Source organism: Vigna angularis, chromosome 3 (genome assembly GCF_016808095.1).
Source record: "Vigna angularis cultivar LongXiaoDou No.4 chromosome 3, ASM1680809v1, whole genome shotgun sequence".
Taxonomy (NCBI): domain Eukaryota; kingdom Viridiplantae; phylum Streptophyta; class Magnoliopsida; order Fabales; family Fabaceae; genus Vigna; species Vigna angularis.
The window spans coordinates 20,765,994-20,782,219 of record NC_068972.1 but is presented as its reverse complement, the minus strand read 5'-3'; the positions used below and the strand labels follow the sequence as shown (position 1 = coordinate 20,782,219).

The 16,226-nt window shown below is 32.7% G+C and overlaps 1 protein-coding gene and 1 long non-coding RNA gene across 2 annotated transcripts; both read right to left on the bottom strand.

The window, feature by feature from the left end:
* Positions 1-6,393: 6,393 nt before the first annotated feature.
* On the bottom strand, positions 6,394-8,563 carry LOC108324634 (probable aquaporin NIP7-1). The gene is made up of 6 exons (XM_017557577.2): positions 8,079-8,563; positions 7,723-7,947; positions 7,415-7,609; positions 7,281-7,342; positions 6,668-6,885; positions 6,394-6,547 (listed from the first exon to the last, which is right to left on the bottom strand). Exons 1-6 carry the CDS (start codon positions 8,262-8,264, stop codon positions 6,441-6,443), a joined length of 993 nt encoding a protein of 330 aa, XP_017413066.1. The 5' UTR covers positions 8,265-8,563; the 3' UTR covers positions 6,394-6,440.
* A 3,448-nt stretch (positions 8,564-12,011) lies between these two features.
* On the bottom strand, positions 12,012-14,741 carry LOC108325439 (uncharacterized). The gene is made up of 3 exons (XR_001831829.2): positions 14,424-14,741; positions 13,112-13,262; positions 12,012-12,648 (listed from the first exon to the last, which is right to left on the bottom strand). It is a non-coding gene; the product is annotated as an uncharacterized LOC108325439 (long non-coding RNA).
* Positions 14,742-16,226: the final 1,485 nt, after the last annotated feature.

Below are 16,226 nucleotides of genomic sequence, written 5' to 3'. Positions count from 1 at the left end.
GAAATTCCTCTGATTCTGGGAAGGCCATTCATGAAGACTGCTCGAGTGTTGATTGATGTTGATGAGGGAAAGCTCAAAGTGAGAGTTGAGGATGAAGAAGTAAATTTCAATGTCTTTGAAGCAATGTCTCACCCAAATGATGAATATACATGCTTTCAAATTGATGAACTTGAGGAAGTCTGCATGATTGCACAGAAGACGAAGCATATATCCTCACCTCTTAATCTGGATGTTTTAAAGGAGATTCCATCTGAGGAAGAAGAGAAAAGAGAACAGAAGTTGCACTTGAAGTTGCTACCTTCACTTCTGAATGATGTCAAACCCTTGGATCAACCACAGAGTGCTTCTTAGTGTCAAGCTAAAGACGTTAAACAAGCGCTTACTGGGAGGCAACCCAGCTTTCTAACTCTATCTATTTATGTTTTCAGTTATTTTGGTTGTGTGGATTGAATCTGAATGTGTTTGGTTGTGTGGATTGAATTATGTTTCTGCAATGATTTGATTTTGAAATGTGTGTTTGAAGTTTGAATTTGAATTTTGAATTCTGTCCATGATAACTGGCATGATTGTGAGATTGTTATTGCAAAATCTGAGTTTTAGAACTTGTGTTATGATTATATATGATTTGTTCTTGAATCTGATTGATTGTGACCCAGAAGTTGAATATCTGAGTGTACTGAGACACCTTTGAAAGCAAGTGAGAAGTTGTTATTGCTATGAATTTGGTTTTTGCATAATTCTTATTATTACAGTTGCATTCTGGTTTAGAAATGAGAAAGGCAGTTGTTGTTTTTGAAATTAACTACTTGGCCAGATGACTACCCATATGTGAATATTCATCCTTTGTTATCCTGTTTGAGCCTTATATATATTTTGTTGTGAACCCTCAGCTTATTACAGAACAATCTACCTTATCCAACACTCTAGAAGAAGAGGACAAGAAACATATTTGTCAAGAGATAGGTAGAAATTGAGTTTGGGGGAAATCATAATCAGTTGAATCTTAAACTGATGAAAAAAAAAAGGGTTATTGTATCATGTAAATATGAAAAAGTATCAAAGTTAGAGAAAAATTCAGAAAATGTGTTATGTGATGAATGAAGAGGTAGTTGATGAATAAAGTTTCAATGTTGCTATGTTCTTGTTCTCCTCTTCTTTAGTGTTGTTTTGTTTCCTTGTAAAACCATGTTCCTTCTAGCCAAGCCAAGTTATAATATGAGAAAGTCCTTTTGATTTAAATCAGAATGTTTGAAGTGTATATGAGATGACTTGCAAAAGTTGATGAAGTAGTTGATGACAATCTGAGTATGAATTGGAGTTGTAAACACTTGCAGGTTGAGATAAACACAGATTGAGCATTGTGGTTTTATTCTTTTTCTGGTTGTCTTATCATTTTGGATTCAAGAATTTGTCAATATAGAAGTTATAACATTTGATCTGAATATTTGGAGGTGTAGGTACAATCTTTACTTTTGTAACAGATATTATGTGATGGAATACTAACTGCTTTGTTGGGTTCGTTTTTCTATTGTTTTTGTTTATTTTCATGAGGACATGAAAATATATAAGTTTGGGGGAGTTTGATAGGTGTAAACTTTACTTGTTTTTGTTGCTTAAATTGTTGTGCTTTTGAGTAAGTTTTAGTGTTAATTCTCATGAAAAGTATATAATTGTTGATATAAGTATAATTTTGACTGTTTAAATGTTTTTTGATGCTTTTGTTGTTTATTTTGATGAAAAATAAGGATTGGATACCATCAAAGACTTGGACCACACTCATGGGCGCAGTTCTGCCGAGAATTTCACGCCCGGGCGTGAGCAAAAGGGCGCCGGACGCGATTTTACAGAGAGTTTCACGCCCGGGCACGAGAAAAAGGGCGCCGGGCGCGAATTTACATAGAGGTTCGCGCCTGGGCGCGAGAAAATGGGCGTCGGGCGCGACTTAGAAGGATGCGCGGACGCTCGTCGAAGATTAAGCGGACGCTCGTCACATAGCGAGCGCGACGCTCGTTCATGGCGCTCGTCCGGATTCTCGTCCAGAGCAGAGGACGCTCGTCCAGCAGAGGGCGCTCGTCCAGCAGAGGGCGCTCGTCCAGCAGCTCGTTCAGCAGAGGACGCTCGTCCAACAGAGGGCGCTCGTCCAGCAGCTCGTTCAGCAGAGGACGCTCGTCCAGCAGAGGGCGCTCGTCCAGAAGAGGACGCTCGTCCAGCAGAGGACGCTCATCAAGAAGACGCTCGTCCAGCAGAGGACGCTCGTCCAGGACGCTCGAGACACTAGTCCAGAAAGCGGACGCTCGTCCAGAAAATTGGACGTTCGCCCAGCATATTGGACGCTCGTCCAGAAAATTGGACGTTCGCCCAGAAGGAATCTCGTGACTCAATTATTGGACCTTCTTTTTAAGAAAACCAGATCCAAAATTCGGGGGGGAGTTCTGACGGAGAGGAGACCAGGGGAGACGCTGCAGCAGCTGCTCCAAGTGCTTCCATGGTGGAAAACCACCAATTTCCGCCATCCAATCCATCATTTCTCTCTTCTATGATGTATATGTGTAGCTAAAACTCCATTTCACTGGGGTTGAGAGTAAATTTCTGAACTTCTATGTAATTTCTCTATTAATGCATGAACATGTTTGAATTATGTGTTCTATCTTTATTATTCATGCCTATGATAGGAATCTGAGCTATTTGAACGGTTAAATCATTGGGAAATGTATGAGACCGCGGACTTAGGATAGAACTGCTAAAGGATTTCGAGTCCTAGACATAGGAGGGAATTTTTAGTCATTTGTGACATTGTGTTTAAGGCAAATCTGATAACTGAATTAGCTAAGGGATTAGTAATTTAGTTTGAGTGATTATGAACTGTCATCTGAGGGATCAGGGGCTGCATGCGCCTAGAATGTCGATGCTTAATTATGAGGAATTGTGTTAGTAGAAGATTACCGGAGTGATGAACTTGAATTTCAACCCCAATGAACTTTAATTCATCTGTTTTTACTACTTTAATTTCATCTGTATGCCAATCTTAATTGTGTTATAAAAAAATACGTTTATTAATCGCTAAATTAGTAAACTTTAATCAATCTGTGAATCAAAACAAATCTCTTGGGAAAACGATTTCCGGACTTACCGGTTTATTACTTGAACGATCCGGTACACTTGCCAAGGTCTCAACACCAAGCTGGATTGTTGGGTTGGTTTGGTCGGGCCCTAGGGTGCTAGGTTGGGTTGATCGTGCTCCAGGATGTTGTGTTGGGTTGTTTGACCGAGTTGGCCGAGTTAGCCGAACTGTAGAGTGGTCAGTCTAGGTTGTTCTGTCTGAGTTTTTGGGGACCTTGGTTTCTCTAGAACTCATTTTTGGATGTTCTATAGGTTGTTTGACCTGTTTGAGCTATTGGTCGAGTTGGTTTGTGTGTTGGTTGAGTTATCTCGACTTCAGGGCTTTAGAGTTCGTTTTTGAAAGGTTTATAGGTTAGCTTGTGGGTTTTAAACCTTGGCTGAGTTGTTGGTTGCCGAGTTGTTTCTCCTGGTAGCCAGCTAATGGGTGTAATGCAGAGTTGCTGGGGTTTTTTTTTTTAGTCTTGTGAATGTTGGCCAAGGTACTTTGAATGATTGTCAAGTTGACTACCTTATTTGGTATATGTGTCGAGCTGTTAGGTGTTGTGATGATGTGTGATTATTATGTCTCCTTGTTGTACTTCGTAAATTCGGGGTTACATCTTTCGTCTTGCGAGGTGGTAGAAAGGTAATCACCTTTCCTCTTTCAAGGGTTTAGAAAGGTGAATCTCTTCGTTTATAAGAGAAAGTATAATAGATGAGGTTCTAGTACTGCCCTTTCTTCTCTCGAGGGAGTAAAAAGATGAATGTCTCGCATGTAGGTTTTCGGCTTGTACTGAGTATAATGCCCATTGTGAGCAACAATAAAGCTTTTACTCATAAGTTCCTGAGGAGCAAGGGAGATAGGTTCAAAGTTGCGGTGGAGGACCACTCAAACAAGTGTCCTGTTTTGGTGAACATGTTTTGTACGGTAGAGTACATAAGGACGATGCTTGTTTTGGCATTTCTAGGCTGTGGTTTGTATTTGATGTGACATACCTTTGTGATGATATAGGGTCTTAGAGATTATTTGAGGTTAGTGTGGTTTGTTTTTTAAATGAAGGGATTAGTTTTGAGATTGACTCACTAGCGTAATTTGTTTTGAATGGGTTTTGGGTGAGTGTGATAGAATTATAGTTTTGACTTGATGATTGAGTTTAATATATTGTATTGATGTTTACTCATTTAGCTTACCCTTACTTGTTTGTAAGTGTCCGATGATCGTATAACTTATGTTATTGTACAGCAACATATGTAAAGTGATGAGATTTGGAGAGTGATTGGAGAGTTTTTTAGTTATTTTAATCAATTTTTATTTAAACTTTATGTGACAGTTTTAATTTATTACTTGGAAGTTTTATACTTTTATTTATGCTTTTATTTAATTGACGTTAAATACATTTAGATTTTTATTACTTCAGTTTTGGAGATGTTGTGTGATTTTAAATTTTTGCATAGAAGAATGTTTTATATTTTACTCGTGACATCTTAGATTGCGGCATTATTAAAACACTACAAAGAAATTTAAAAGGCTTAAATGCTTACTTCGTCCCTATGTTAAGAGGTAAATTTCTGTTTAGTACTCGATTTTAAAAATAAAGACATTGGGTCCCTATGTTATGAAAAATATATGAATAAGGTCCATAAAGAAAGAACAAGTTCAACAAATCATCAAAGAAAAAGTTGAACAAGAGATAGAAAAAGCTGGACAGCATAAGAGAGAAGAGAAAAAGTGCGGCCACATCAGCATGAACTTAACGTCGTTGCTGTCAACTTAACGGACATGACCTTATTCATACATTTTTCATAACATAAGGACCCAATGTCTTCATTTTTAAAACCGGGTACTAAACAGAAATTCACCTCTTAATATGAGGACGAAATAAACATTTAAGCCAATTTAAAATTTTCTTAACAAGTATTGGTATGTGAGCTAAAAGCCTAAAATATAGAAAAATGTTACAAAAAATACTAAAAGATAAAAAAAATTATTAAATGACCATTTCACATATTTTGGTCCTCTAATTCCTTTTGAGTAAACAAATTTCTTTTATAATGTGTCTCAATCTAAGGTCTCTATCAAAAGTTTTGTTTGAATTTTTCTTCACCAAATTTTTATATGTCAAAATCTATTAATATTCTATCAAATGTAAGGACTCTATTAAATACACACAAAAATAAGTTATCCCAAAAAAAATTGGTCAAATTTTCCTTTTGCTATTATTAATGATTTTTACGAATAAAATAATACAACAAAACATATAACTTTTCTAATGTGAAAGTAAATTGGTGAAAACAAAAAGTTACACCAATAAACAAATTTAATGGAGACATTCATGCATTTTGAATAAGATATTAAAAAAAATCACTACTTTAATTTCAAAAGTAATATATATATATATATATATATATATATATATATATATATATATATATATATATATATATATATATATATATATATATATATATATATATATATATATATATAACACCTATCTTAATGCATTTGGACTTAAAAAACTCCAATCAAATTGAAGAAAACTATCCATCACTGCGAACACCTATAAACCACCAATTCACATCATAAAAATGGTCTCCAAAATGTTTACCAACACCCACACAGTTGTTACCAAAGAAAGAAAATGAGATGAGAGGAAGAAAATCAATCGTGAGAGAAGAAAGCTAAGAGCTCTAATTTAAATAGTTTTACACCAAACCTTAAATAGTTCGACATAAACAAGTTTTATTTATTTACAAATATGAGACTGCATTTTGTTGTTGTGTTCTTATGAATATGATGTAAATTGTGTGAAGTGAAAGACTATTTTTGTACTAATAATTGCAATATTGCAAAATCATATAAACTTAATTTGTTTGATTTCAAGTTCAACATTTAATATCACTACACAAGTTGTTGGATGCATAATTTATTTGAGAAGTCTACTATATCACATGACTTATAGAAGTTTTTTAAGCATTTCGAATATAAATTACAAATAGATGGTGAGAAAATATTTATGGAAATCAAAGCATTTATCGCCTCTCCATCCGTACATGATTTAGGATTCAAATATTTGTAGTACTAGTTATGAATTAAATTATATAAAAAAATATTTATATTATGTCTAGTCAAGGTCCCTTAAAGAAAAATTATAAACGAGTTTTATTTCTGGGAGAAAACTTCTCGCCACCACAGTATCATGGTTGATATTAAATTTTAGCTAAATGAACAAGAAAAAAAAAAACTAGTCACAAAATATACTATATTACATTTCAACCGAATTTGAACCATGCTTATAAAAAACAATTCTCATTATAGATGAAATATTTTGTAACCACACCTATTCTTTCGATATGCACCATCTGATATTTTTCTTCCCGAGACATATTCTTTGACAGAACAAACTCCAAATTTTCTCTACCAGCAAAATCATGGCCCCACTTCTCCCTAGAAAAAAAAAATATATGAATTGAACTGCTAAAGCTATTTGATATGCAATGATTACTACTGATTCTGCAGTTTCTTTAGTTTGGTCTAAAACAGTGATTCATGTTGGTGCACACTAACTTGAGCAAAAGGGTATGGGACGACCAGCGTCACTGATGTTTGGGGAGAACAACGTAGTAGAATGTTGGTTTCGAATGCGTAGGAAGCGAAACATTGCAGCTCCTGCCACAGCTCCACCACTCGGGGCTACCATGTATATCCATATGTTCTTAAACTTCCATGACAGAATTGCCGGACCTAACGATCTTGCAGGATTCATTGATCCACCTGAGACTGGTCTGCAACAAATAACCAACACTTTCACATTACAAAATAACACTATGTTACAATTTTCTATCATTTCTAACCTAAAACCAGAAAAGAAAATGGTAATTATCTCTCTAAAATAAGTTTAACAACCAGCAACAACGAAAACCTTATCAACTACAAGCATCACATAATTTATCAACTATGATAAGTTAACAACTATTTTTAACAATTTTCTTACAATGGATTATGTTTTACTATTTTATTTGTCCGTATATTTAAAACGTACCAATCACAAACTACTTAAAAGTTATCAAAAAAAATATTTTCCTAATTTTATATCATGTCCTTGCTGTGCTGATGTAACTACCATCTTAATTTTTCTAAAAATAAGTTAAAAGAAAAGAAAAGGTAGGTCCGTAGGTACCCTGTGATTAGCACACCAAGGCCAATTCCTACACCAGCAACAAAGCCAGATAAATGGCCCACCTGCAGAGTGTTAAAAGTTTTAATTAGGTAGTTGCATGTTTAAGAAACTTAGGTGTGAATAGGTAACCTTACTGATTGAGATTCAGATGTCAAAGCTGCAACGAGGAACATGATGATGAAAGTTGCAATAAGCTCCACCCAGAAGGCAGAGGTGCACCCTTGGAGTGGCATGGTCATGATAGCATCTGATTTTATGCCGTATACAAGGCTACCTATGTATGTTGCCGACATAGAACCTACTGTCTGTGCTATTATGTAAACTGGAACCTGTTCAGCAAAATAATGGTACGTAGTCACAAACTAATCAATTATACCACCAGAAAATTTTTAACAAGGTCTATGCCATGCTATGCTAGCTCTTGTTCTATTATTATTAGCACCTTCAACCATGGAAATTGACCCATTGTAGCAAAGGCTATTGTGACAGCTGGGTTAACGTGCGCACAAGATATTGGCCCTATAGAGAAAATTACCACCACCACTGTTAACCCTGCTGTAGCTGCATACTCCGCAAGGCCCACTGCACCCTTTTGGATTTCTGTGCTTCCACTGATTCCACATACACAGAACATCAAAATAAAAGTACCCACCAACTCTGCCATTACCTACATACCAAAAACTTGTACTTCTCATTTTACAAAACTTCATACTTTCTTTACAAAACTTGTAAGTATTAAGGAAGAAATTTACTTAAACAATGCTTGAATTTAATGAGATGGGTTCTTAATACTCTTACCATGCGAGCATAATTCAGGTCAATTTTGATGGAAAAGAAGTGGAGAACAGATTTGTTGGCCAAAAGATATATATGTTTTGATGTTGCAGCTCCATATCCAATCTCCTTGTCTTCCACACAGAAGCCACTGCTTGATGCATAATTTGAAGAATCAGGTGATGGTTGGTTTTCAAATATGTCTGTCATGATCAAACCTCTTTAGAACACAGCTTTGATGAGACCTCATATATATGAAGAGTAAGTGCAAAGAACATGTTGGCAAGAAAAAGTTGAGTTCTAGCATTCCATGGAACTGTCATGATGCAGTAAGATGGGGTAAGTTTAACTATGGTTGGAACCTTTTGTTGCTCATACATATTTAGCTTCCTAAAAGGTTTTCTGAGAAGGACATCTACACACGATTCATGTGTTGCTTGCATTGACGTAGGAAGAGCAATTTGTGCTTATTAACTGCTCCAATGTAGAATGAAAACTGCTACTTTTTGCCTATTCTTTAGTATGTAGAATCCAAACTAAAAGCTAGCACTCAACCACTTCCACACTAATATTACCAAGTTTGTTTCTTATTATTCTACCTCAGTTTCTTCAATCCCTTTTTCTTGAATTCGAGTTCTTCATGTAAAACATGATATGATCATCTTTTAAAAAGAATTTTTTTCATCCAACAAAGAACTGTCATGTTTGGCTGTCGAAATCAGTCATTAAATATGTTTTTTTCTTTGTAAAAAGACCATACCATATTAAAAATATTTACATGTTCCTATTTGAAGTAAGTCAAAAGAAAGTTGTAGCCATAAGAAATTGCTAAAGTAGGCAGAGTATATGCCCTGTTTTATGTATTAGAATTTTCTATATGATAAATAAAAATTAATAAACTCAAGGTCAATCGTTGAAAGGAATAATTTCTAGTTAAATTTTACGTATGTTTGGTTGATTCATTTTAGTTGAGATAAAGTCCTTAAGATACTAGTAAATCCTTATTGAAAAAAAGGACTTTGTAAATAATAAGTAATAAAATAATAAAAGTTTAGATGTTAATATGAATTACCAAGCACTAGTATCATTATAACGATTATATAAATTGATATTATTTTCTATTAATATTATTATATATTTTAAAATTTTATATTAGCATGAAAACTTGTGAAATGTAATGAATGTTGTATGAAAGGCATTTAATGCTTCTATATGTTAAAGCTCAACAACTATAATGAGAAGAAAATAATCAATTGAGTTAAAAGTTACTCAATAGACACCAAAAGGTTTAAGGTGATCATCTATTATGAAGCCTATGCAAAAACTCTTTTTAGAAAAAAAAAATTGAGAGAGAAGAGCTATAATTTGCAAGTTCCAAAACTTTGCTAAAATTTTCTTATGTCCTAAAAACCTTAAAAAAATATTGTTTGTGTTCATATAAGCAAATTAGTCAAAGAATCAAATCCTTGTATGTCAAAAAAATTTACAATCTTTAGCAAAAATTAAGATAATGATATGTTGATTATTCAAATTGTGTGTTTGTAAAAGTTAAGAATAACTTGTTAAAAGAATATTTAATTGAATCATAAATGACTTAGAAAAAAAATACTTGAACATGATTAAATAAAAGTGATTGAGAATATTCGTGTTTAGTCAAAATTGATTTGAAAAAAAAATACTTATTTGAATTTAGAATAACTTGAAAAAATAATATTTTTGTACACTTTGCAACATGAGTTTGCTTAATAAAATTTAATTGATTACAAAAACTGAAAATAATATATGTGATTAAATAAACAAATAGAAAAAATATTAAGTATTTTTTCTTTCCAGTAAACTTTTATATTATATATTATAACTGCTTAAGTAACTAAAGAATAAGAAGAAAAAACATAAACCAAAAAATTACAAAAATTTTAAAACACAAATTGACTCTTGATATTTGTATTATTAATTTCTTACAAACATGTTCGCAATAAATAAAAGCAAAGAAAAAAAATAAAAAAAGTACTTGGACACCCTTAACAAAAATACAACTACCTTATAATCCATTATACTAATATAATATTATATATTAGAATTTGAAAATAAACAATAAAAATAAATATGATTAAATTATTATTTTAAGTTATCAAATGGATATTTTTTTATGTGATGACTGTTAAAATATTATCCTCAAAAGTCATTTATAGGAAGATAATGATATTTTGACAATATTTTTTTAATAATATTTTAATATTATTTACGTGTTATTATGTGATTAACATGTTAGAAAAATATTATTATACTTTTTTTTTCTCTCCCTCTAAAGTCTCATTCTTCTAATTAGGGTTTAGGGAATATATGGAGAGAACGTATGATAGACACGAAGCATTTAAATCTTGAATCAATTACAAGAGACGAAGCTTTGAAAATGGAGGAAAAGAAAGAGAAAAAAAGAGGAGTACGAAAATGGGGAAATGATATATTATTATTTAAGTCTTTATTTCTAATTAGTTTAATTTAAATATTTTTCCAAATAAATATTTCACCTTTTACTTTTAATTTGTGTTTCTATTTTTTTTAAATACGTAATTATTTATTTGAATGTTTGTAATTATTGTCTTTAATTTCTAAAAACATTTCATTCGTGTTTTTTATTCCTAATAATATCAACGTGATAAGGGCAACTATGTAAACATTTTCGTAATAGAGAATGGTGATAAGATTAAAATAATTCATTTATTCTATAAAAAAATAAAATAATATTCGATTCTTGATAAATTAACTAAAATCTTCTATACTTTTAGATTGTTTGACTGAAATCATGTATATATAGTTGAACAAGTAACACATCATTTATGATTTTCTCACGTGTTTACTTGTATCTATAGAGTTAACTAAACTTGTAGAATTAACTTTATATCACAGTTCATATTTAAGATATATAAAAATCAGTATATTGTAAAAGCACATTAAAAAAACAACACAACAAATCTAGTTGAAAATTTGAATTCAAATAACAAATTCTTGAATGGATATATGACCAAATGGCACATTATGAAGTATATTTGGCTCTTAAATTCACATTCAGTCTTCTGAAGGAATGTGTTATATGCTGTTAAAAACTTAAAAACAAGTTTTAGATTCAAAGTTGTTATTTTCATTTACTCAAGCTGAAGTTTCATTTATAAAAAATAAATAAGTAATAATATTATGACATATTTTTATATTTATTTGACATAAAATATAAAGATAAAATAGTCATAAAAATATATTTTTATATTTTTTTAAAGAAAGAAAAAAATAAAAAATAAAAAAGAATAGTATTAAATGAAGGTAAAAAAATGTAAATATACAAGAAAAAAAATCATTTTTTAAAATAAATTAGTATGTGGAACTGAAACTGTGCATTATCACACACAAAAACACAAAAAAAAAACATACTATCCATTAATGTTCCTTCCTACATCAAAGTGCACACAATCCCTAGTTGACTAATTGCTAACCTTTTTCTAGTTGACTAATTGTTGTGCTCATGTCTCCCTTAACAACATGCCCATTGTCTCTCCTGTTTTTATTTGTTACCAAAATGTCCTCTGAATATTAGTGGCAACTGAAAAAATATTTCTCAAACTAATTGAACAATAGATACTTTGACATATATATAGATAAGTTAACAGATGAAAAGTGAAAATAAAATAATAAGGTCGTTGCAATAATAATAATAATAAAAAACTTGAATTATTTGGCGGTTAATTTGTTTTTAAGGTCTTGCTGAAAATTGTCATTAAATAAAAATTTGCTGAAGATCTAACATTTTCTTTTTCAGAAAAACTCCTCTGCAACGTATCTGGTGCAATATTACAGGTTTTGTAAGAAGAGGAGTACTAACATTATCTTTAAACATATCTCTTTTAACAAGTGCTTCATTATTGTTTAAAAATTTATCAAAAACTAAAAAAATAGCAAACTAAATTTGAAAAAAAAAATTCTCCATAAACTTTATCTAATAAGAGAACGGTTCAAAGAATTAGTTAAAAGTGTGAACAATGGAGAGTCAGATGAATCTAACTATACAAGGGATTCATATAATTTTTTATCAAAAATAATAAATTAAAGAGTCTTTTATCTATATATATAATATTGTATTTTCTTATTTCTATTGAGATTTAGACTTACACTTAGTATTCCAAATACTTGGATCATGTAACAATATCTTGCCGTTGTAGCATGAAAAGGAAGTTTTCATTTTTGTGTTAGCTGCTCTAGTGAGTGATGATAATAGAATGGAGGTTAATGTTTGGTTGTTGGGAAATATGCAGAAAAAAGGAGGTTTAGGTGTAGGTGGTGTAATTGGTGGTTCTGTGGCATGTGCATGCCAGCTTTGCAGGTGCCAAAGAAGCATGTAGTTTGTTATCTGTGCCTTCTGAAGTCTCTTTTAGGTGGAAGTTGCTTGGTGGCTTAGGTAAGTGATCTGGAATCTGATTCTATGGAGCCTCTGCCTGTAATTAATCAATCATGGAATGAACCAACACTGGAGTCTGCTTTGGGAATTGGGATGACCCTACGAACTCCTTTTTAAGGCTGTCTCTAACTGTTCTTTTTATTTCATCTGTACCAAAATAAAAATGATGACTCAGATGAAACCAACAAGCATTTCATTACACCAAGCGTGTGGGGTCAACAAATATGTTCTCATCATGCTAATATATTGCACAGTATTTTAAGAACTGTTCTGCTCACAATGTGGCTCTAAGTATCAGCTTAATAACTTTTTATTAAAATGTCAATTTTCGTATATTTGATTCAAATATGCTTCTTTCAATGCACCACATAGAAAACAAAATTTTAATTCTGTCATAATCACTAATGCTTCATTTTATATACTTTTGCAAACATAATATTTAGTCATGTTTTGAACCATAGTGCAATGTTTCAAGCATCTTTATTTAATCTGCTCTTTGTATGAAGGGTGCTGCATTTTTTTGAGTCATATTCATGGTTTACACAGAGTTTGTTCTTACCTAGTTTTCAACCAGCTTTACAAAATTATAAAGTCATAAGTGTACATTTACCTGCCTGGGGGTTTTCTTTCCATCCCAGGTGAAACATGCCAGAATTATTTTACTGTTCTTTTCGCCTTTTGTGCAATTGAACGGACAAGTGATACTCCCCGATCCATACTCTACCATCTGCATGTTCCTGTCACCTGTAACTGCAGTTTCCCTGCAAAGGATGATGTCAAGACTCCAAAATGCCCCTAGATTGAATCATTCACCCTGATTTACTACACCAACACTACTACCTATTTACCTATTCTGTCACAGCCATGTCATTTTGCTACATTTTTATGGGTTGTAAACTATAAACACCTGACTACTTAACACATTGATCATTAGTTACAGTATTGTTTCAGTTTAATCACTATGATATTTTCAGTTTAACCAATAATCTCGTGCCCTCCTAAATACACAACTACGTAAAAATACTCAAGAGAGAAAACTTTATCCTTCACATTTATCCTACTCAACTCGAACAAAATTGTTTCTAGTGGAAGATATTTACAATCTTTACCCTAAAAAACCTTCCTTTAGTGTATGTTGCAGCTAGTTATATATTTTCGGTTTCACTGTGTATGTCATGTCTTAGCTTGGACTGCATTATTGTAATACTATTTTTTTCACCTATTATTTTACCATTTCTCTGTACTCATACTAGATAGTGCAACTGTAAGAGAAGACTCTCAAATCAGATTCAGACGCAAATGATTGGATGAGTAACAGTGTTCCATCCGATCATTCGGCTAAAAATATATTTAATATATCAGTATTACCTAAAGAATGAACTATATTGAAACTTGGTGAGATTAAGCTTTATGCTGGAAACAACTCATGATTGTGATGCCAACAAAGCCTGCCCTTTGATGTTTGTGTCTTATGGGGTTTGCTTTTCCATGTGATTATTGTGAAATAACATCAAAAAGTTATGAGGAATCTTGTGATAGTCTTCTCATTACATCAGTTAAGGAGCTTTAAATAAATCAAATCCACATGCCTTTCTTCTATCTCATAATTCTTTTCTGATTCTGTAGTTTTAGTTTTCTCGAATCACGAGAGTAACTTAACCACCTGGTAAAGATAGTTTGTGCTGAACAAATAATATGATTCTGGAGAAGAATGAAGAGATTGTTCCCCAACAGAACACAAGCAAGAAAAAACTAATTATGCTGCTTAGGTCCCAAAGACAACAAACAAACAAACAAACTAGTGTTTATCAACAAACCAACAGATACTCATACAAAACAAGCTATAGAGGAAAGATAGGAACTTGAAATTATGAGTTATAACCACCAGAAAGCATACACAATAACAAGTTACTGCTACATACCCGTTTTATGCAATGATGTACAATTGCCTTAGAACATCAAGAACACGACATGAGAAGGAGAGTGATGAAAGGAAAAGAAGGTTGTCTATGTATGTAGGAGTGGAAGAAAATAGTGTCTGCTTTTGGTTGGTTGCTGAGGGGAATGAAGCCTGGTCCGAAATCACCCAGAAGAGTTACGTCTGAGACTACTTACATGAATGATCTCGAACCAGACGACATTCCCCTCAACTTTTTTATGTATTTATGGCAGACAGGGGAAGTGTGGGAGGTAGGGAAGAGAAAAAAGAGAATATGAGAGAGAGAGACAGATGACTAAAGTTTTTGATATGGCCATGCATTATTTTTTCATGGGGTCCTTATTATATACGTAAGTTTCAGAACAGATTCTTGTTTCTTCTTCTCTCATTTGGCCGTTGAGGAGATTCTTTCTTTGCTCACATGATTTGAAGTCCACTTTCTACACTACCCCTAACTTGCTTTTCACACGTAGGATTTTTTCGTTTAATAACAGGAATTGTTTCCATCAAGAATCCTTCATTCATATAAAATATGGTTTTTTTGTTTGACAAGTTAACATTTTTCGTCTGCAACTTGTTTGATTAATCCATCTACTTTGGAATTTGCATTATCAAATGACACCCAGTTAAAACTGTGTCTGATGTTATTAGAAGGCTAAAAAAACTTGACCACAAACCGTAGTTAAAGCAAACACAGCCTTTTCACCTACTTAGCTAGCTACCTGAGTCTAACAAAAGTAGTACTGAAATTGGAGGCACATTATACCCTTATGGGTGTTACAATCAAAGTTTTGATATTCTTATAGTTTTGATTCTTTTGAAGGTTTTGACCTTGAGTTTATACTCCGCTCTCAAGTAAAGGATTTCCCTTTTGCTTGCCACTAGGGTAAAGAGAAGATAGTGATGGTCTTCGATGGGGATCCATCACACTGCAGCAATATGCCAAACTTGATTAACAAGTTTAACAAGAAAAAGTCGTTTAAAGGTATAAGCATATATGTACAAAGACATTAGAGAGAGAGAGAGAGAGAGAGTAGATTTTGTACCGAAGAAAAGAGGAACATAAAAGTCGAAAAGATTTGTATTAATGTTGCCTTTTGTTCAACTACTTTGTGACATTGCATACCCTCTGTTGTGCCTTCTTATAATGTAATAGTGTACCAATATGTGGCAATAGGTATGAGTATTCATAAATAGTGTGTTTATATAATATTATATGTTACTATTGTTAATGTTAATATGCATAAACAAACAAAAATCGAGTTCCTACATTCCAATAAAGTAGACATAAACATATTGTACTAGTTTTTCAAACACTGGCCTCAAATTTTTACTGCCAACAACAGTCACCTGAGATCGGTCCAAATCTGACATATTTTTACAGATTTTCATTCAGGCTATATTTTCTTCAAATGTTAAACACCAGTTCTCAACATTTCAAAATGAAACTTGCATATTAAAAGTATTTTTACCTAGACTTTTAGGTAGACGCGCCGTGGACACATCACACATAAAAATGAGAAATTGTATCAGATAAGAGAGAATTTGGCTAAGTTGGAAAGATGTGTGATCCAGCTAAGAGAAGTTAGTACACCATATATTCCTGTGGACACGAGTCTTCCCAATGGATTTTTCCCCCATCAAGTTCATTATCAAAACAAAGGTCACTGAATATGCTAAAGACGTTTCTCTAATACGACCAAAACAATGTCTGGCCCAGAAATCTCCACACTGTGAAGGAAAACACATACATGAATAAAGTTTAAACAGGAGAAGCTCTTAAATT

Excerpts from the sequence above, each read along its gene's own strand:
- LOC108324634 (XM_017557577.2), bottom strand. The coding sequence starts at position 8,264 with ATGACAGACATATTTGAAAACCAACCATCACCTGATTCTTCAAATTAT. Across the intron at positions 7,343-7,414 it reads TGACATCTGAATCTCAATCA|GTGGGCCATTTATCTGGCTT; the intron begins GTAAGGTTACCT and ends AACACTCTGCAG. Across the intron at positions 6,886-7,280 it reads CTTGGTGTGCTAATCACAGG|ACCAGTCTCAGGTGGATCAA; the intron begins GTACCTACGGAC and ends TATTTGTTGCAG.